This window comes from Melitaea cinxia, chromosome 17 (assembly GCF_905220565.1).
Source record: "Melitaea cinxia chromosome 17, ilMelCinx1.1, whole genome shotgun sequence".
In the NCBI taxonomy this organism is placed as follows: domain Eukaryota; kingdom Metazoa; phylum Arthropoda; class Insecta; order Lepidoptera; family Nymphalidae; genus Melitaea; species Melitaea cinxia.
In genome coordinates this window covers 7,526,916-7,550,305 of record NC_059410.1, presented here as the reverse complement: position 1 = coordinate 7,550,305, position 23,390 = coordinate 7,526,916, and the positions used below count along the sequence as shown (strand labels likewise).

The window sequence follows — 23,390 nt, the reverse complement described above, 5'->3', positions numbered from 1 at the left end:
CAATTTATATAAAAATTCAAGTTTGGTATACAAAGTATAGCAAAAAAAGTGTCGCCCTACTGGGCGCAGCGTCATGAATATAAAATTAAACCGTCCTTGGTTTTCGCCGGGAAAACAGTGTTGCGGAGAATGTGTTATAAACGAAACGCATTTTAATACGCGTTTGCAAAAACAGTTATTTTGGCTTATATATATTTTTATATTTTAATAGTAAATTAATTAAATAAAAATAATAATAATAATAATAAAGCAAAAAAATGGCTCAAGAAAATGAAAATGTTGACGAAAATAACCCGACTGTTAATACAGAAACTGAAATACCCTCTCAGCCCTACACTACTCCTCAGCCTTACAGGATTACCATGGAATTTCCATTGTTTTTCACTATGTTATCAGTGTCGTTGAGCGGTAAGTACAACATTTATCTTTAGTTTTTTGAATATAAACTAATATGCTGAAAACATTTTAAATATTAGCATTATTTAATGTAATGCTAATGTTAAAAATTATACTCAACAAAAACAAAATTCCCCAAAAAAAATACACTTTTTTATTTATGATCTAGTTTTTTTTTACAATATTGATTTTTTTTAGGTGCTGCTATAAGTAATCTAGTTCTGTACAGAACATGTATTCATTCTTTAAATTATACTAAAGATGAGTGTCAGTTCTTTATGTCATCATCAAGGAACAATGGCAGCAGAGAGATAGAAGAAGCAGTCCAGAAATATGCAACATTTGTCACTATGTTAAGAACTATCGTAGAATCAGTTGCACCGGCTATTCTCTCACTTTTCCTCGGAGTCTGGTCAGATACACATGGAAGAAAACCATTAGTTGTATGGCCATTACTTGGTAAGTAGAATTTTATTCCAAAAAAATCTTTATGCTCGTAAAATATATTAATTATTATGTGGAAATTTACAAATAAAAATTTATTTACATTATGATTAAAGATCAATTATTATCATTATTTATTTCTAACAGATTAGAGATTAATACATAATATAAAAAAGAATGTTAATTCAGAAATTTGTTGTTGTATTGTACATTATATTTTATAGCACCTTTAAAAGCTTTTTACTTATCTTATAATCTACACTAATAATATAAATGGAAAGAGTAAGCTTGCCTGAACATACTATGGAATAGCTTTTGTATATTTCTTAGATTCTAAACTTACTGTCCATTTCATATGACTCAACCATTAAATTAGATGAATTAATAAAATGAGTCAGCCAAAGGAGTGGATTTTATATTATAAAATATTTAATATGCCCATTGCGTAGCATTATAAAATCTAGCCTATAAATTACGCATCTTATTTATATTATACAAATGAATAAAATGGGAGTGTCTGTTTGTAATATTAAAATAACCGATTTTTACTAAATTCATATAGACCTATACATATACATATATATATACATGGTACATATATCAAAAAAAAATTTTTTACAATATTTATCTGTCTGTCTGTTTGTTCCGGCTAATTTCTGAAACGGCTGGACTAATTTTGACAGTACTTTCACTGGTAGATAGCTGATGATTAAGGAGTAACTAAGGCTACTTAACTGCGAACTGAAACATAATTTTTTTTAAGTTGCATGTGGAAAAAGTCGCGGGCACAGCTAGTTTATAATATTTACAATAATATTTTTAATCAATTTATCAAAAAAGTAAGTGTATTTTGTACTAAATGTGGTTTGTTCATGTAATTTGTCTATTCAATCCTTTTTTCTTCATTAACTCTTATCTATCTGAGATAATCTGGGTTTTGTTTTGCGTAAAAGTGAGACATCCATCCTTCCTCACAAACTTATGCATTTATAATATTAGTATAATGGAACATCTTGCCACGATTCTTTGAAACTTTATTAACGCAAGTGTAACTATGCAGGTTGTGTAGTTAGAGATATACAAGATAAACGTATAACATTTCTTTGTAAATATGAATATTAGAATTTTGTCTGGTTGCCCTTTCATATTGTATACTATTGATAAGGTATTTTACATGAAATAACACCTGTACAGAAAAGTGATGTACACAAAACTATACTGACGTAAAACTGTTAACTAAACGTTTTCACTTGCGGTCCCTATATGCAATAAACGAGAGTTGCTTCGTGAGCTTTATGAATCGTTTTTTAAATATAGGAACTGAACTTTAGTGGATTCGAATTTTTCTTAATGATGCTTTTGTTCGTTAAATAGTTAATATTAAAATACGCAATGATGACTGGGTGAACTACTAGGAGACATAAAATGATACAATACAATTGCACTTCAAAAAATACTACATATACAGAGTAACAATATTCACAAGAAATGTACTATGGGCGGCCTTATTACTAAAGAGGCAGTCTCTTCTAAGCAACGTTAGGTAGAGGAAATTAACAAGACAGCAACATTCCAAATTTGGTATTTGTCCCAAGCATACTAATATGCGAGCAAAGAATAAAATCCCAATTTCGTGGTTAAAATGTTGAGTGACCAAAAAATGTTGTAGTAAAGTAAAATTATTTTTTTTAGGTATGTCATTAGGTAGTGCTCTTGTGGTTGCCTACAGTATGATAGACAGCTTAGGTCCATGGTGGTTTATCCTGACCGCAATACCGGTTTCTTTGTCTGGTGGTTTTACGTCTTTGTTCACTGGCTCCTTTTGTTACGTCAGCGATATCTCTACTAAAGAGAAGAGATCTCTTAGGTAATGTAACATTGTCATATAAACTTGCTATAAATTTTACATTAAAAAATCTCTGACTAAGGTAATAAGGGTATATAGTACCTACCTATTTGTATGGAATTGTATGGTATATAGTTGTATATGTAGTTGCGTGTTTTGTTGCAAAATTTTTGATTTCGTACAATTAATTAAAACTTTCGTTTATTATATATTTGAAAATAATAATAATAAAGTTTACAATTTTTTCATAGGATGACAATAATCGAAGCCGCAGTATCAGCCGGCAGTGTTATTGGTGGCGTAGCAAGTTCGTATGTGTTGCGAGCTGTTGGAAATGTATATTTGCTGCTAATATCGACTTTGTTGTTTGTGATAGCATATATTTTTACTAATGTCTGTTTGAAGGAATCTTTGGCCAATGCCGTCCCGGTAAGTTGCAATCATTTATCTTTTTTTATGTTTAAGGGGGAAAAACCTCTAATAAAAAAGTAATACTTCTATATAAAACAGTAATTTTGTCAGTAAAAGCTTAAAATGATAGTTAAAAGAATATCATGGTACTTAACAAAAATAAGTACATTTTGCAATGTTTTATTCTAAAATTATTGTTTCAGGGGAGCATTAAATCTGTCCTAGATTTCAAACTTATAAAAGAGATGATAGTGGAATGTTTCAAAAAGCGTCCAAATCACGGACGTGCCCAAATTCTTCTTTTAACAGTAGCAAATAGTTTGTCAATATTCATATTGTACGGTCTCATGAGCTTAGAATACCTGTATACGAGACATAAACTCAACTGGGCTATAAAACAGTATACAATATATTCTGCTGTGAATACGACGATTTCCTTCTTTGGTTCCTTCTTTGGTGTGGTAATAGTGCAGAAGATATTCAAAGTGACAGATTTGGCGTTTTCAACAATCGCATTTTTGTCGACCACTGCTGATTATTTAGTTAAAGCGTTCGCGACTGTTTCTTGGCAAATGTATATGGGTAAGTTATTATATCTACTAGATTTATTTTAAAGCAATAGATATTCGGTATTTTTTTGTGAAAGCCAAGTCCCGCTATGAATTCATATTCGATTCTCTACCTGAAAGGTTCCAGTTAGGCCGAGGCCTATTTTTAACCCATTTCCTAAAAAGGAGGAGGTTCTAAATTCGATTGTAATTTTTTTATGTATGAGACCTCAGAACTTGACTGGGTGGACCGATTTCGATGATTTCTTTTTAATCGAAAAGAGGTGCGTGTCGTGTGGTCCCATTTAAATTTAATAGAGATCTGACAAGAAGGTGCTTTTCGAATTATAACTAATAATGCGTATTTACTTAACTATTTTTTCATTTTTTTCGTTTGCGAGCAAATAAAATTATTATTTAAAAAAAAAAAAAAAACATTTGTACAAATTAATTTCAATTATTATTTTTATATGAATCGTTATTAATGCAGGAAACATCAAAGTACAAATGTCGTGCTCTAATAATAACCTTTATCAGAATTTATATTTATATAAATTTTTATCAACTTTTCTTTTAGTGATAGGTACAGAAATTCTCATAAATAACTTAGTTAAAGCGGCATTTGTCTTAAATTCAGAGTAAACCGACTGGAGAAGTACCTCAAACTTGAGAAGATCACAGCTTAATACTGATCGCAAGTGTATTTTGTTTTTGTGGTTAACAAGTTCATCAGAACTGTGGATGCGCTTTGTTAACAGCGGGGTTAAGGTCGGTAATGTGTTAATTGTTCACCAGGGGACTGTACGCTTGTTTGTCATCTTGTTGGTATAAAAATATTATAGTGGTATAGATATCTATAATTGTGTAATGTTTACTTGTTCTGAATTGGTTTATTATTGGGTCTCAATCTCGTTCTTGTCTTCTCTATCCTATGTGACATTAGCATCATCATCCATGCTGTTTCGATACTTTTGAGGAACATCAATTCAAACAAATAGATCTATAAAATAAATCTGAGTCATCATTATAGACTGTTTTATTTATTTATTTGGTTACCACGAGTCATTCATTTTAAGCAATATAATAAACATATAAAATCTAAGAATGACTAAAAATAACTCATTTGCATATTAACAAGTTCTGTAACGTGCATATTTCTTTTGAAATAAATCAAAATGGCGACAATGGTCGTTAGCATTTATTTTCGTTTCGATGTTCGTCGCTTTGTTCCTTAATTAGATTATGTATTTTAAAAAGTAGGTAAAATGTAAACGTTTTAAAATTTTAAGAGCACTGCGTCCTTGTGGCATATTTGATAAATGTAATGGCTTAAATCAGATATTTAATGATTGCGTTTAACCGTTTGTAACTTCAGTTTATGGTATTGAGGTCAATACTAACTGCAATGTAGCATAATGCCGTTTGTACCGTAATTGAAAATAGTGTACTAGGTTTTAGTTTGTTAAAGTTTATTCCAAAATAAGTATACTGAACGGAAAAAAATCATTAAATATTAATAATTGGTTTTGATGGTTCACTCATATAAATTAAACACTTAGATGTATAAATCTCTCACGATATATCTATTACTATTTTAATTACTTCTTTTTATCGATTATAATGTTACATATCTACTTATTATATTACAAAGTACCTATGTTAAGATTTGTAAAAAGTTGGACTAACAGTCATAGGTCTTACAACCGTTGATTATAAATATTTGTATAAGTCGTTTCTGTTATGTTGTCTGTTTTACTACCGTGTGTTCGGTTATGTTATTATTATTATTATTATTCTCATAATAACAATCTTGTATTTTAATTTTCGTGATTTTTAATTATATGACTGTTTTCAGGTTCTGGTATATCCTTGTTTAGGGGGCTATCAGCTCCGTTAATAAGATCGTTACTATCAAAGACACTACCACCGCAAGATATAGCGAAGGTGTTCGCGCTTATGTGTGCCATAGAAGGCGTCAGTCCCCTTATATCACCAGCAATGTACAATTCACTGTATGCGTATACCATATCATCATTCCCAGGATCCATTTATGTTCTGAGCGCAAGCATAACAAGTATATGTGCCGTATTTCTTGGGTAAGTCAAAATATTAAGTCAAATATAGCATATTGTCGACGAGACTTCAAAACCGCATAACTTCAGTCTGCGATATCGTGTATCTGTATTTTCTAAATTTTATAACATGTTCTTTGGCATAGCTAATGATAGCAGCGTATTCGGTACAAAATAAAAAATGGTGCATTTGTATTTATGTGGTAGCTTTTAAATCACAAAATAACTCTTCAAATCCGTAACAAGGTATATCGTTATTTCCTACATTGTAAATTGAAAAAAATTGTGTACGGAAAATTTTGTTTTGAAATCAAGTAAATTTGCAATTTTAAATAGGTACAGTTTTACAGCCTGAAGATTTGCTGTTATAATAATAAGCCTCTTTATTTTCAGAAGATCTGCCGTTAATAGGCACATGTCCAATTCCTTTAAGTGCATCTTTTTTGTCTCTATTTATGCAGTTCTTGCTTGTTAAACTGTTCATTCGGTAAATTACCAGGCTTGTAATGGCAGCAAATATTACAGATACCTTTTTTGGTTCAATTAGATCCATATTTTCTTCTAATAAAACGTTTTAAAATAACCTTCGTCAAGCTACAGGTTAATTACTCGATACTGAATAATCTGTATAAAGTTGGTAAAGCTGATTTTTTAATTACATTGCGATAAGTATGAATATTTTTTTTATTAATGATAAGTTGCTGTGTGGTTAGGGCAATGAATAATATAGTCACCTTCTCTTCCCGTGGGTGTCGTAAGAGGCGACTAAGGGATAACACAGTTCCACTTTACCTTGGTACCTTAGTACCACCTTGGAACTTAAAAAGCCGACCGATGGCGGGATAACCATCCAACTACTGGCAATGAAATACACAGGCCGATGACGGGCAGCAGCGTCTTCGGTGTGACAAAGCTAGCCTTGCGGTCACCAACCCGCCTGCCTAGCGTGGTGACTATGGGTAACACACATGAGTTCACACCATTTTTGGCGTGAACTTGTGGAGGCCTATGTTCAGCAGGGGACTGTGATAGGCTGAAATGAAGTATGTAATAAACATATAATGAAATTAACGATCAATTAGGACAACGCGTGGCTCGTGTTCTTCTACAAATCAAGTATATACGCGGTTTTGCTGCCAAATACTAGCCGAGAACTAATAGGCGGTATTGTTTTAATCATTTTTTTTTACGATTTGAAAATTGCCTGTGTTCCACTAGATGCCAATAAAGTATACTAAACCAATAGCGCAAAATCTAAATTTTGCGACTTTTGTATATACGCGGTATTGCAGATTGCTGTTACGCGGTTTTGCAGTCTCAAAGATGATATGTTTTGCTTAGTAGGTACTATAATATATAATTATATATATATATATATATATATATATATGCGTGTGCGTGTGCGTCTGTGTGTGCGTGTGCGTGTGTGTGTGTCTTCGTCTATATTTTATTTATTTTTTAATATATATATATTTTTTGTTTTCATTTTGTATATCTAGGTCAACACTCTTGTATTCCTTAACTAGTGAACCTTAAGTAAATAAATAATTTTATGGAAAGCCCAACATTAGCAAATTTCTAATTTTTATTCCTAAAATTATTCAAAAACGTGGTAAATATCCCGTTTTTGAATAATTTTAGCAATAAAAATAACCATTTTAATTTAAATTTTTATAATTTTTAAATTCAAATTTAGTTTTCATGAATTCAAAGTCTAATAAAATTGTTTATAAACTAAAATTTATATTACTATATCGTCTGCTTATTATTTTTAGAAAGGTAGGGTTGAAAATAGAAATATAGGTATATCTCTAAAGCAAATAAGAATCATTTTCATTGGTATTTACAACTCAGTTAATCCTACAGACTACTGCACCCATGAATTTAACCTAGATCCATTTTAAACAAATTTAAAATTAATTATCTCTTATAATGAAATTGCATTGCATTCGTTAACGAACGCACGAAGCAGAGAATTATGTTAATAAGCTTAGGACCTGTTTCACCAGTTGTGGATTAACGCTATTTAACAAATTACGAAATCCAAAAGATAAAAGTTTCTTATGTATACTAGCTGACCCCGCAAACCTTGTTTTGTCATATATGTTATTAACTTCCTCAAACCCCCCCCCCCCCGTTATAACTTAGCGGGATGAAAAATAGATGTTGTACGAATCTCAGACCTACCCAATATGCACACAAAATTTCATGAGAATCGGTCAAGCCGTTTCGAAGGAGTTTAACTACAAAGACCGCGATACGAGAATTTTATATATTAGATTTATTTTCACCATCGAATTCTACTTTATTTATGAAATATTTCTATTCGCAAAAATGAATCTAAAAGCAAAATCTAATAAATAAAATGTTCATTAATTCAGGTGAAACAAATAACCTATTTAATATTTATTCTACCTTCTATTGTTAAAGTCTAATCGTAAATTATTTGCAGGATAAACTTTATCTGCACATGGTCAAACAGGTTCTTAGTTAGCTATATTTATAGATTTATTTATAAAAAATTCATTTTTGATTTATGTTTATATAAAATCGTACTTTTAAATTTTTAATAAACAAAGAAAAAGAAACGTTTTAACAACTTTAACGTATGTATGCTTGAATAAGGCTGTTGACCTTAACGATTTCGAGGACTTGATTTTCGAGTCCTTTTTCGATATTTATCGCCTTAGTAACCTCGCTTGCACATTCATTTGCGCATTAAATGTCATTGTGTGATGTAGTTTATTGTGTATGAAACTATAAACAAATTCCATAAATAAATCTTACAAAGAAGACAAATATGTTCGTTCGTTTTCTAAATTCCAAAAAGCAATTTTATCTGAAATTAACGAAGGCTAGAAAACGCTACACTACGGTTGTCTTTGACAGTTTTGGTATTCTACTAAATAAATTGTTTACGTTAATAACTTTCGCTTAAAATATGGTCAGTATTTGACCTAACTAGGAATAGTGGAAACTGGTAGTCAATTATTTCAGTAACACAATCTAAAATCAATATGATGACAAATTAAACACGCATGTATATATAAAGTAGAATACTGAGTCAAACTGAGTAGTTATCTTTATATTTACACAAGTGAAGATTTATTGCAAGAAAATCAAACAAGACTTCTCACATAAAATATGAACTAAGTTTTCTTGTTTATTACGGTAGTGATATTCTTAAAAACAAAAATTATTTACTTATTTTATAGCGTTCTAATTTTTTTTTATTCTTTTCCTTTTTTTGTTACGTTCTTAATTACTTATTATACTTTGCATGCTATGCTCACCTTATATTGATACAAATTTAAAAGTTAATGTCAATAATCTTTCCATTTAAAAACCAGTTTATGTAAACATTAAATGCATTTGCGTGACCTTGCACAATACGGATATAATTGTGAACAATTTAACTGTGATAAACTCGACATATCCCTATCAATGTTTTCGCAATCTCCGCTTTGTCTGTGTATTATGTGTAGTTAGTGCATAGTTGCATAGAGATATGAAATTATGTCAATTTAGACTAGATAATACTGTTTATACACGATAAACGTATTTTTAAGTGTTTGATATGAAGTGTTGTAAGTATAGTCATAAAAGAAAATATAGCGTTTCATTATTGGTTAGCTTCAATAGGATTATAAAACGTCGGGGAGTCTATTCAAAAAGAAAAATAATCTGAATGTGGGCTATAACGGGAAAGCTTTTGTATACCTTGGTTATTAATTTAAAAAAATTATAATTTTTATCTCTGAGGCATGATCACAATTACCGCTTTTTTTTAAATAGCTAAGTAGGTACTTCTATGTTAGTTAAACGTGTAAATTAATGTAATAGTTATTTTTTATTGATTATAATAATCGTAAAGAAATGAAATATCAATGTTTTTTTTAAAACGTTAATTTATATGTAAGTTAAAATAAGGTTAGCTGCCTTAAAAAGAAATACAGTTCTATAATCTCATTCGATTCTCGAGTCGTCTTTTGATATTTATTGGCTTCGCATCAAGGCGTGCGTAGTAAAAAAGAAATAAAAAGAAACTGCCATTGCTCACGTGTAAAAAAAGCTTGATATTTTTTGTGATGCAGATGATGCATGTGAATGTCATGTTGAAAGTGATTATTGATAAAAATATGCACCGATAGATCTTTAGAAAATTGATAAGTAATCGAGAAATAATCTATACTATAAAACCATTTTATCTAATCTCGGCTCGGATAAAAACAAATAGAGATTTCCTTAGACATATGGTACACACACACACACACACACACACACACACACACACATATCAACCTGTCGCAGTCCACTGCTGGACATAGTCCTCCACAAGTTTGCGCCAAAAATGGCGTGAACTCATGTGTTTTGCCCAAAGTCACCACGCTGGGCAGGCGGGTTGGTGACCGCAGGGCTGGCTTTTTCGCACCAAAGACGCTGCTGCCCGTCTTGTATTTCAAAGCCAGCAGTTGGATGGTTATCCCGCAATCGGTCGGCTTTTTAAGTTCCAAGGTGGTAGTGGAACTATGTTATCCCTTAGTCGCATTTTACGACACCCACGGGGGGACAGGGGGTAGCTATATTCTTTACTGCTGTAACCACACAGCTTATATGGTATCTAGATGGATTTTTCAAATTTCCCTAAAACCTCAAATGCAAATTTTATCAAAAACTTGCCAGAACACAATTACAAAAGTATATGAGTAAGATCCAAACTCCCCAGGATCTCATCAGGCCTGGGATCTTGGACCAATATAAATAGTTACCTATTTCCCGGAGACTCGACGATAGGTGCTAATCTTCTAATATATAAAATTCTCGTGTCATGGTGTTAAACATTGAACTCCTCCGAAACGGCTCGACCGATTTTAATAAAATTTTGTGGGCATATCGGGTAGGTCTGAGAATCGGCCAAAATCTATTTTTCATACCCCTAAGTTATAAGGGGGGGGGGGGGATTAAGGGTGTTAATAACATATATGGCAAAACAACGTTTGCGGGGTCAGCTAGTATGCCTATAAATTTCATAAGCCGTACTTTTCATAACCTCCTAAGTACGTACATATTTAATATTTTTTTGAATCCGCTACATTATTTTAACTATGATTTCTTTTTGCAGGTTCGTTCAGTATTACAGATGGCGTGGATCGACAATTACATATGACAGTTTGTCAAACGAATCTTAATTTTTTATTTGAATAAGAATATAATCGAGCTACTTACCTACTTAATATGACGTCACAAATTTTAGAATATGACATAATATTTCCCTTAATGTTTTTAATAATACCAATTAATGGACAATATTTTATCATGAAATAATATTTTTTATTACGTTTACAATCTTAGCATAATCAATTTATTATAATTCCATAAACATAATGAACATAAATGTTAACTTTTTATTATGTATAGTTACCAATACAGGCTGGTCTTTTATTCGTTAGTCATATTGTGTGACAATTTTGTGAGTTTCACCTGCTTCTGTTTTAGTGTACAGTTGTACACACACTAAAACAGTGGCAGACGAAACTGTTAGTTAATGTTCTCAAAATGAAACCACTTATGTATATGAAATATGAATATTATATCCATGCCAATGGATATTTTTTTGCGAACAATTTATTGCTTGTGTTCAAAATTGACGGACTTGTTTGCCGAAGTGATAACCAAAATATTTGCTCAAATTATGTTGTTTTTACATTTTGTTTATTAATATTTTATTGTAATAATCTACTCTTTTTCAATGGGGCACTTTAATTAACACGTTAAACGCTGGTTTGATTATTTTTATTTTTCTGTTTGGGCCATGGGGGACACCATCTAGTTGACACACAATTTTTCTGTTGGTGCCGCGGGGAGCACCACATGAACGCGAGCCAGTCAACAAAAAAAAATATGACTTAGAAAAATATATAGTCATATAGTGTAAGGAAAAATAAGTAAGATCTTTAAGAATGGGTATGGTAGTGCAATAAAAACGTTTCAAAAACATTTTGTAAATATGGAATTGGATTGGGCATTTTGGAATTTTAAACTGGCCCCATGGACTAAACAATTGTGGCCCAACTGGTGCCCATGGCGGTCAACGTGTTAATAAGCGAATATTACGTTTAAATAGATTTTATTTTAAATTTTCAAAACTTTCTAATGTAGGAATGTTATATAAATAACATCCCTACATTAAAAAGTTATGATGTTATAATAGATACGTCGGATATTTGTATTTTTACAAAGATTTTCTTTTAAACTAAGTTTTTGTGAGTTTTCTATTAATCATGAAGATGATCTCCTGCTCTCGATAATGATAAAGCCGCCTATCAAGACTGTTGTCACAAACATCTAATAACAGTCCTCTGCCCTAAGGTTGCCTGGAAGAGATCGCTGTATTAGCGATAAGGTCGCCTGTTGCAACTGATGCAAATTATATTTTTATATATCATTTGTTGTAATACTGTTAAAACCTTGTATTGGTGTACGAAAGTGTAGATAAAATAATATTATAAATAACAATTATTGCTGTCGCTAGGAAACATCCGCCATGCTACTCCACTGCAAGTTGTCATTATATCTCTTCTTCGTATCTATCTCTTCTCGCTCCAACTCTTCTCCTAGATAGGATCCAGTGTGTTTATCTAGTTTGAGAGCTTAGTTATTTAGGTTTTACAAGATTTTTCTATTTAATCCAGTTAAGTTCAAGGTGCTTTGATTGACATGAATTAAGCTGTGATACATTCAGATTTTATATTTTGAAAATAAATATTGTTTTTTTTTACTCAAAAGTCATTTAAGCCTATCTTAGTGGTTTATCTTTTTTATGTAAAAGTTTTTCAATGTATCCTATATAAAACAACAATCATACATAATATCAGTGTGTAGTGGTATCAAAATCGTGACCTTTGCATACTCAAAGAGATATATACATTATAATCTAAATTACAATGGTTTGTTACTATGTCTAGCAGAGATTATATAAAAATATGTTATTTCTTTTAGTTTGCGTCATATACTTGAAGGTATCAAAATATATAATCATAACAATAAGATTTCATACTATATAGGTACTCATTGTAAATGAAACTGTTTTTCAATATTGATGCTTGAATTAAAAATATATATTTATAATAATTAATGAATATTAATAAAATGCATTACCAAGTTAATATATTGACAGTCAAATTAATTGTCTTACGCCGAGTTGCACGAAACAAAATTAAAATTTAAGTAGAGATTAAACTAATTTAATCACAAGAATTTCATACAATTCTTACGATTAAATTAGTTTAATCACTACTTAAATTTTAATTTCTTTTCGTGCAACTCGGCGTTATTGTCCATTGTCGATATAAAAGGTATTGTACACTCAAGTTACCCTCGCAACCTTGTGCTTACCGTGGAAACACTGTGTTTGTGGGAACACTATAATCTACGCAGTTTCCACAGTGAATGGATTCAACGTGTAAAAATGGAACAAATACACGGTGTATCCACAGTGAATTTACGGAGATTCTATAGATTTTCTACTGTGGACTCAAGGTTGCGAGGGTACATAAAATGTGATATTTTGATATGTAAATTCAATTTAAATTGTATACAGGTACAATTTTAAATTTCAAACAATCGTCGTTTTGTTTTTGTATTTAATTGAACATACAGTGATGGACTACCTTAAACTTACCCGTATATAATTGATTGCATTGATTCTTTTAATTCTATTGTTATATGTAATTATTACACATAATTTGTATTACGAAGGAAAACTCGGGAAATATGCATGCATTTGACATTAAGTAAAATACGTACAGACTACCTATTATAATTAAATATTTTGGACATCCAACAACATGTAGTTAATCGACAGTATAGATTAAACTCCAGGCAGGCTTTGTGTATTACCGAAAAATATTTTTTTCAGTAGCCGGTAAAACATACTTATACGGTAAGGGCTTTAGATATTGTATTAGTTATTTACATATATTTTAAGATCTATATGAGCTTTTTTAAAATGCTTAATTAGTTTTAAGATAGTGTTGTATTCTTATTGATATGATATTGTAACGACTTAAGATTTTTTATCTTGCCTTTTTAGTCAATTAATTTAATCATATTATTCTTAAATAATTTTCAATAAAATTAATCTACATTCAGAAATAAGCAGTGACTTAGCGAGCGTAACTCGCGCCCGGAGCCCAATACCTTTTCAGCCCCTCCCCCTCATTCGAAAACCATATATTATGTCCAGCAATGGCGCGCCTTGTAAGTAGCGCCCGGGTCATGAAGTCCACCCTCGCTACGCCACTAGAAATTAGTACCTAATTTTACAAAATAGTTGTAAGTGTAACGAAGTATGCATATCACAGTGATTAAAAAATAAAATAAAAGTTACATTAATTTGTCACAAAAAAATTATACTCAGTGACAGCTTTTATAAAGTTTCATTAAAGTAAATGAATATTACTTTCTAATATTAAAACTAAAATCCTTAATATACTTATATACTTTTTTTTTGTGATCCATACTAGTGTTTTTATAATCTTATATTATAAATTTTACTTTTCTTTATTTTTAACTTTACACTTTGTTATAAGTAACCGACAAAAAATCTTTTTACAACAGTTACATTAAAGAAATAAATTCTCAACGTTGTTTCATTGTAAATGACAACTTATAGTCATAATTAATATAATAATCCTTCATAAATATAATATGTATATATAATACTACAGATAACCGTCTTATATGTACATATAAAAGCATACCTAATCTATTCCTTACACAACTTAGCTTAAAGTCTAAAGTTAAAACTGATTATTTATAGGTCCGGCTCTTTTTAGTCTAGATATCCACAAATGCATTTTAAATCTACCTAAAATGAACATATTGTACCTACCTAGATGATGGAACCATAGGAGGCAAAGTAGACGTCGTTGGAGATTTAAATAATATTAAAAACGTTTAATATAATTGTTTACAAATTAAAATTTTCGAAGTGTGAAATTTTTTCACAGATCCACCCAAAAGTTAATTTGGCAACGGAATCTAATATATAAAATTTTCGTGTCACAGTATTAGGGACCAAACTCTTTCGAAACGGCTTGACCGATTCGTATGAAAATTTTTGTGCATATTTGGTAGGTCTGACAATCAATCCTAAACTATTTTTTAACCCCTAAGTTATGAGGGTGATCCATTTATATATATATATATATATATATATATATATATATATATATATATATGGCAAAACAACGTTTGCCGGGTCAGCTAATTATTTAATAAAATTGCACATTACTTAAAAATACTTCAAAGAAATACACTTACTACTCGGAGTACTCCTCGGAGCACCACTTTTTGATTAAGACATATTTTAAAACATTGACAAATTGGGTACTCTAAATTCTCATAATGTCTATTTAGGGACTATTGTAGTGTCGGAATAAAAGTCTTCTCAGAAGGTGTCGATCGAATATATTTAAACAAAAAAATGGTAATATTTAAATAAAATTATTAGCAATAAAAAACTAAGTATATCAATAGTAAAGAAGTTGTATAACCAATCAGAGATCTTTATTAGTAAGCCTTGCGTCTCTTTTCCGCACGTGGCTATCTCTTTCTCCGCGCGTGCCGCTGTCGATTACTCATGCGCTTCGTCGCGAGTCGGAGGCACGGTAGCGCAGAGCGATATCTATAAATAGATCATACGTTCAGGCGTCTCGCCGTTTTCGGCGGCGAACGGATCTCTGACGTGTACTTCACTCGGCGGCGGCGTGATTGTGCTTCGTGAAGATATCCATGAAGAATACGTGCAAGTTAGCTTGAAGACTTGTGCGTGTGATTGCTGGTGCATCCGCTTGCATGGTGTGCTGTGCTATTTTCCAACAGTTCTTTTCAGAGCTAACAGTCTTGTTTCACGAACATTAAAACAGCTCTTTTCAGAGCTATGTGCTTTCTGTTTCACGAACACGTCAATGTATCTTGGTAACGGTAATGGTTAAGGTTATGAACGGTGAAGGTATTTTTAAGGTAAAGGTATCGGTAAGGTTAAATGGTAAAGGTAGGGTTGCCAACTTTTTTTGACAAAAAAAAACGTATAAAATGGTTTGGATAGGAAAAAATAAAGTATTTGGAAGAAAAAAAAAGTATTTTTCAAATTTTATGTTTTTATTGCTTTAAAAACGTATTTTTGTGTGCCTTTAGCACATGCTAACAATTTTTTATTATATTTAAATGTTTCAAACTTGTTTAAAAATCATTATTTAAATTTATATAAATAAAAATTCGTTTCTAATTAAATTTATTGACGCTATATTTCTCTCTTCTCGCTACTTTAGATTCATTACTAAAAAAACCCTTTCAGTAAAAGCTTAAGTAGTGGGAACAGAAAGTAAGTAAGAATTTTTTTTTATATTTGGTAAGCTATCAGGTGCATTTTTAAGTATATATTGCCATTTTTCAACTGTACTTTTCACTGAAATTTTTTTATCATCATTAGTGATTTTTTTTTGTCTTATACATTCGGAATATATATCCTGCATCTTAACATTTAATCCGTCTTGTAATTTAGTTTTTATAATTATCATTTCAAAATTTTCAAATTTAACCGCATTTTTTAAGGACACGTTAGGGAGTATTGAAAGCCAGTTATCTTCGCTAAGGTCAAACAATTTTTCCAACCATTGATTCCTTAACTGCATATAAACAAAGCCAACGGTCAATTTTTCTACAATATCGTTGATAGTGAGTAGTGACATCTGTGACAAATGTCAGATTGTCACCTGTCCTGTCACATTCAAAACACCACATCTGTCATCTAACATTTCGTTCAGTAATTTTAAATCCTTTCCATCATCCGTTTTACCTTATGTGTACCGTTAAATAGTTAAGTACCCATAATGAGTATCTTGTTTCACGCATCACAGTAAAGATTGAAAATAAAGTATTTTCATATACTTTATTTGTATGCAAAAGTATAAAGTATATTTACCAAAAATAAAGTAAAATACTTTATTATAAAGTATGGTTGGCGACCCTAGGTAAAGGTATCGGTATGGTTAAATGGTAAAGGTATCAGGTAAGTTATCTTGAAGCCTCATTGAATTACTATTACTACTTATGTAATAATAGTTCGATGTGGTAGGTAGCCACATCTATAATATTTTAAAATATTGTTTTTTTTTTCGTCCCGATTCGAAATAAATGTATATTTAGCGCGCAAGCCCAATTTGGAAATTCCCTGGACTGACCGAAAAAGTTAATGCCACTAAAGAATTTATTTTAAAAAAATATCTGGTCACCAACACGGTCCACACGGGCAAAAGTTCTGATGTAACATACATAAAAAAAAATACAGTCGAATTGAGAACCTCCTCCTTTTTTGGAAGTCTGCTAAAAATACTTGATACTATGCACAGAAGTAAGAAACGCAGTAAGAGCGACACTAGATTTTTTTTTTTCACGCTGATGCCGCCGTCTATAATTGGTAAAGTACTATGTACTTGAATCCACGGATTTTACCAACAGATTATCATTATCATCATTTCAGCCTATTGCAGTCCACGGCTGGACATAGGCCTCCATAAGTTCACGCCACAGAGTACAGTAAGTATACCGGGACGCAAAATGACGCGAACTCATGTGTGTTGCCCATAGTCACCACACTGGGCAGGCGTGTTGGTGACCGTTATAGAGTTATAAAGAGGTATTATCTTATTAGCCTTAGAGGTATGATGATTTTTTAAGATATTTTAATACTTTTTCCAAATAAATATATCCAACAGGGTCACCATCGGGTAAGCCGTACGCTTATTCGAAGATTAGTAAGTACATGTAGCTAGTGCTTGTTTGCCGACCTAGTTGTATAAAAAACAAGTTTTATCGAAAACACTGCATAAACACTTTGAGATGTAATAAAAAAATGTATGGCAGAATTATTCTTCTTTCATGGGTCTACAAAAACAGTCCGTGTTGACTTTTTAAGAAAGCTACTCACTCATACTTAACTTCTAAATAATGCTAATTTATATTGCACTAATTCTAAACCTATACGGATACAGTTACGGATTATTACTAATTACAAAAACGTTAATTAATTTTGTTAACCGACTTCCAAAAAAGGAGGAGGTTCTCAATTCGACCCCTCTCTCCCCCTTTGTCACGCTAAGTCACACGTTCAATGATCCCCTAATAGACATTACTCCGTAACAACTACAGCCCATCCTAGAATATTTTTATTTCGAAAGTAGGTATAGGTATCTCTATTTATTTAAATAAATACATATTACTATATAGAACGCTATCAGTGGGTGCTATTCTACTTCCGCGATTGCGATAATCCCCTTCCCTATATAATTGCAAACGTATTTGACGGGACCGAATATAGGATAGAACACCTAATGAGAAAAACTACTTGTATCATTTTTTCATCAATAAATTATTGTAGTACTAGAATTCAGTTGGTAATAAAACCACTAATTCAAAGATATTGAAATAAAATAAATAAAATTATGTTTACTCGCAAACGAAAGAAAAAACCAACTTCAATTACATCGATGAGTAAAATAACGTTTATAGACGAAAACATGGTAAAATACGCATTAATAGATAGGTATAACTCGAAAAGTACTTGATCAAATTCAAATGAGACTATAATGATAAGCACCACCTTTTGACTAAAAAAAGAATTATCGAAATCGGTCTACCCAATAAAAATAAATTATGACGTAACACACATTACAAAAAAATCAATCGAATTGAGAATTTTTTTTTTTTTTTCAAGTCTGTTAAAAATAATAATACACAACGAACGGCTTATTTCATATTCCATCATTGTTTTAAAAATAGATCACATATGTGCACACTAAACAAACGGCGTATTCTGTAATAATTCAAAAACCAATAAAGAAAATTACAAATCTAATCTATCTCTTTCATACATTGTACGAGCGTAAAAATTTCGTTAATACCTACCTCCAAAGAGCAACACGGAGGGGAGTAGCCATGTACAGGCGTTCCCCTCTGTCAAGGTATAAGGCCAAATGACCATATGCGTACAATAAAACTAGTTGCAGCCGCACTGATCACTAGACTAAATCTAGTTGCGCGATTGAATCAACGTCCTTCAAAAAATGCCAAATTGTTCTGTTTTTTGCTTCAAAAAAAGATCTGCCACGTCAAATTTACTAAAACATAGCGTTACCTTTCATACGTAAGTATTTTTTAATCACATTATTACTTGTATACTACTTTTAAACCTTTTTTAAACTTAAAAATTACAAATATTATCGGTCGTGTTGACTCGATTTGTTTACCAACATAGGCCGCTCGCCCTCATACAATATGCGGATCGGTCGAGCGACTGATCGGAGTCTCTTTCCGAGAAGTCACTGTCGCCGAGCGATAGTGTTGTTACCGGTTTGTTTGTAGATAGTTATCGATAAAAACGGCAAAGGCAAAAGAGGTGACAGACATTTTTGAGATCTTGATTTATTTATAATATAATATTGCTAGCTTTTTTTAATAAACATAGTTTTATAATAAAATTGCATTAAATTAAATATAATACGCGTATTACGAGTATTAATACATTTTACTAGAATTACTTAATGTGAACTTCGACCATAATGTTTTATATAAAAATTTGGCAGGTTTTCTGAAAATCCAAATTTAAGGGATACATGGAAAAAAATTGTAATAACAGACAGACCTGGACGCCCACAAAAAATAGTGTAATTTGTTCAGATCATATCAATACCACTAACTTTCAATTGTTGGCGAACAATAGAAGGATTAGTCGAGGGCACCAAACCAACACTAACGCCACGCTGTTTTTGTCCCGTAAGTTTTTTTTTTGTCTCATGTACAAGGTAATCAAGATATGATTCACCTTTGTCATAGTAGTGAAACGAAACTTAGATTTGTCAACTTTGAAAATTAACAATGTTAAATCCATCCTTTCAGAGTCATCAACAAATCATTCAATCTAGCAGATGACAGGCTATCATCTTATGATGCCATTAGTGCTACGCTCCCTATTCCTGATTCGTTGACATCATAGTGTACATCATCAACTCCTCAAAATGTGGGTTAATTTTAAATCGTTTATTGTAGACTGGCATTGTTTGGCACAACAACGTTGCACCAAACGTATTGTGACATAATTATAATAGTTAGACATATGCTGTCGCGACACTTTTTAACCGACTTCCAAAAAGGGAGGAGGGTCTCAATTCGAGTGTATTTTTTATGTATGTTACTTCAGAACTTTTGACTGGGTGGACCAATTTTGATAATTTTTAATTGAATAGAAAGCTGATGTTTATCATGTGGTTGCGCTTCAATTTCATCGAGATCTGATAACATCCTTTTGAGTAACCTTTGATAACGCGTATATATTACATATATTGTATTACTTGTCAATGTAATTGAAGTCAGTTTTTTTTTCGTTTCCGAGCAAATACAATTATAGTAGATAATGATGTATTCTACAAAGTCTTACTACATTTTGTATTTCTATTATCATTAGTTTTTGCAGCGTACGCAATGTAAGGAATTTTTTAGGATATTTTTTTATCCCTTGGGTTAAATTATTGGAGTTTTAGTAAAGATCCCTTATATTTTTAAAAATATAGTATAACCTATGTCGCTCAAGGATAATGTAGCTTCTCAACGATGAAATAATTTTTTGAATCGGTCCAATAGTTTCGGAGCCTATTCAATGCTAACAAACAAACAATCAAATCTTTACTCTTTATAATCGTTTATTTTACATGAAGATGTTTGATTTGTAGTATATAATAAATTAAGTCTATTTTTTTAATAATATCTTACCTTTGTATCACTTTAAAAACATTATTTCCCTAACGGAGTAGTTGAATTTATCGATAATGCATATCGACAGTTGTTACAACCACGGCTGTTAGCAACTTTTCAGTGTAGTTGCGGTATGTCATTATACTGTAATGACACAGAATGTATCTATGGTGTGTGAAAAATGTAAGTGTGATTTTAATTTAGTATGTGTGAGTTTCGTAGTGACAGACGATTATTTTTGTGTGTGAATTAGATAAAGTGTGCATGTGTGTAATTTCCCCCCGCAAAAAATGACAGAAACTTTTGTATCGGTAACAAACGCAATGGCCACTCCCCTCCGTGTTGCTCTATGCCTACCTCTAACGTTAACAGTAGCAATTAACGGTATAGATAAGTAACGTTAAAAATAACGTTAAATGAGTCTTTACCGGTAAAAATATAACGGTAAAATGGGTGAAAAATACCGGTATCTAAAGTATCGTTACTCCAAAAATAACGTTATGCCGACCTTGGCAAATTAACGTTACCGAATTTTTAACGCTATTCCAAGCCCTAATTTATACATTATAAATTGCTGTTTTATAGTTTTATTTTATGCTACTTTATAAAACTAAGTACCTACGTAAAGTTGTTGTAACAGCTGTCAAAACATCTGTTAACTGTACGTCTACCATGAGTTTCAAGAGACGATACACGTTAGCGAGTGTAGTAGAAAATTTGTATGGCAAGTTGAGCAGCGCCTCTAACGGATACTATCATTACTATATTTGGTACCATAAGTTTTCTCAGGACAGTTAAGTTAACTACACTCGTAAATGTCATTCTAGAGCGCCGATATTTTCATACAATTCGCTACCATGAGTAACATATTTGACAGATGTCACCCTGTTTAACGTTGCTATTATAGTTGCGTCACTCACTTGAAAAAATCGTGCGAGAAGTTTATAATTATTAGGTTTATATACTATTTATTTGGTAGAACATAGCCCCGTTCCTAAAACACAATTTACGATATAACAATATTATTTTCTATATTCAATTTACGGAATAATATAATAATATAATACAAATTATACAATTTATTTATAAAATTATGATCACGAGTTACGTTAATAAAGAAAGAAATAACCATAACACTTAAATAAACACTTACTTTTTCATATAATCCACCATAAGTTCGAACTGGGAAGCATTAGTTCTCATTTTTTATATTTTGTTGTTTTAGAATTATTGTATAACAATTAAACAATATGATTGTTTCACAAGTGTTTGACAACAACGTAAGTTAGACATTTAAACTGACGGAATAAATTGAAAAAATTTAGAAGTTCTTGAGCTCGCATGAATACACTGTAATACCTATGTTGCTTTGCATTTTTGTCGGATTATTTTAAACTTCGTATAGACCTCACTTCATTCGAAAGTCATCATGTTTACTCTTTCTTTTTTCTATACGGAAGAAAGAGATAAAGATATTAGTAACTAATACCAATATAACGGATTTAAAACTATAAGTCTTATCGAGTGCTCGATAGACTCTATAGTGAAATTTAGAAATACTCATAATAGGTATGGTATAGATAACTATTCCTGTTGCGTTTCTACGTTTACTACTGTAGTTATGTCATGTGCGCTTGTAACAAAAACTCATGGTAGACGTACTGATGAGTACCCTACACAAAGGCTACGTTCCACTTAAAGCGGCAACGCAAATGACCACGACCGCTAAAATTGTCGTTCCACTGACGTAAAAACGCCGCGGGCGTTGTAGGCGCATTTTATAGGTGGAACGTATATTTAAGCGCTACGTGCTTGCAATATGGTGGCATGACAATAACATACAGCTGTAGGGGTTGGGAGTAAATATATCGCAAGGATTGGAGTAAAATTTATTTCAACATAGATTCTCATGAATGTATCGTTGCGTTTTTGTTAAATGAGAGATAAATTCCCGCCAAGTTTTGATAAAGCTATCTCTGACTCACCTATATTTTGTGGGCGAAGTAAGCGCGATGTGGTCGCGTACAGTGACGCCATTTTTGACGTCTAGCGATCGCTCGCAACGATCACGCTTAGACTTTGATTAGTGCGAGTGCAGGTGTTTAGAGAAGGTGGTTAATAATTAGTACAAAACACGTGTGGACTGCAGCTGATTAGTGCGAGTGATTAGTAATCAGCGTAGTCAGGTAATTAGAAACGTGTTCTATTTTTTGCGAGTAGCCCCGTCCTGCGCGCTCTTCCTTCCCTTTGACTCACAGCTTGTCTAGCTAAACACGTTTGGAGATGCTTGCTTAGTAATTAATGTTTAGCATTATTGTAATATGATTTGAAATAAATACTATTTAAAAAGGAAAAATGTCGAAGTGGGCCGAAGATGCGACTTATAAATTTGTACAGGAGTATCTTAAACATGAATGTTTTTATAATTGTAAAGGTTCTAATTATAATCCAGTGCATACTTGTTGTTCGACGCCCAGCAATTGAATTTTACTAAGCACAGGAACTAAAAAATATTGGACACAACTAACTCGCACTCGAACTCGCAATTGCTAAACAATTGCACTCGCACTAATCAAAGTGTAAACTGGCCTTTAGGTGGAACGATAGAGAGAGGGCGTCAGTCGTTGCGGACGCAAGTCGTTCAGTAGAACACACCCTTAGTATCTGCTCTTGCGTTGAATCATGGTCATGATAAAATGCGATAGTTTCCTTTGACGATATATAAAAAAAATACATTTAGTATTAAGTACTGTGTTGCTTTAGAACGACGAATAACTATTATTGAACGGTAAAATTTTATTAGAAGCATTTGCTGGGGTCTTAGATATCCAATAGAGAAGTCACTGAACTTGATTACTATTT

General features: G+C 31.8%; 1 protein-coding gene across 1 annotated transcript; it reads left to right on the top strand.

The window, feature by feature from the left end:
* Positions 1-257: 257 nt before the first annotated feature.
* On the top strand, positions 258-11,044 carry LOC123661839 (proton-coupled folate transporter-like). Its single transcript, XM_045596779.1, has 7 exons — positions 258-408; positions 595-855; positions 2,533-2,707; positions 2,938-3,115; positions 3,301-3,679; positions 5,501-5,741; positions 10,840-11,044. The coding sequence occupies exons 1-7, from the start codon at positions 258-260 to the stop codon at positions 10,904-10,906; spliced, it is 1,452 nt and encodes a 483-aa protein (XP_045452735.1). The 3' UTR covers positions 10,907-11,044.
* Positions 11,045-23,390: the final 12,346 nt, after the last annotated feature.

What these genes read in the sequence shown, in the direction of transcription:
- LOC123661839 (XM_045596779.1), top strand. Translation starts at nt 258, where the DNA reads ATGGCTCAAGAAAATGAAAATGTTGACGAAAATAACCCGACTGTTAAT. An exon ending in GTTATCAGTGTCGTTGAGCG is followed by an intron (nt 409 to 594) that starts GTAAGTACAACA and finishes GATTTTTTTTAG; the next exon opens with GTGCTGCTATAAGTAATCTA. An exon ending in AAAGAGAAGAGATCTCTTAG is followed by an intron (nt 2,708 to 2,937) that starts GTAATGTAACAT and finishes ATTTTTTCATAG; the next exon opens with GATGACAATAATCGAAGCCG.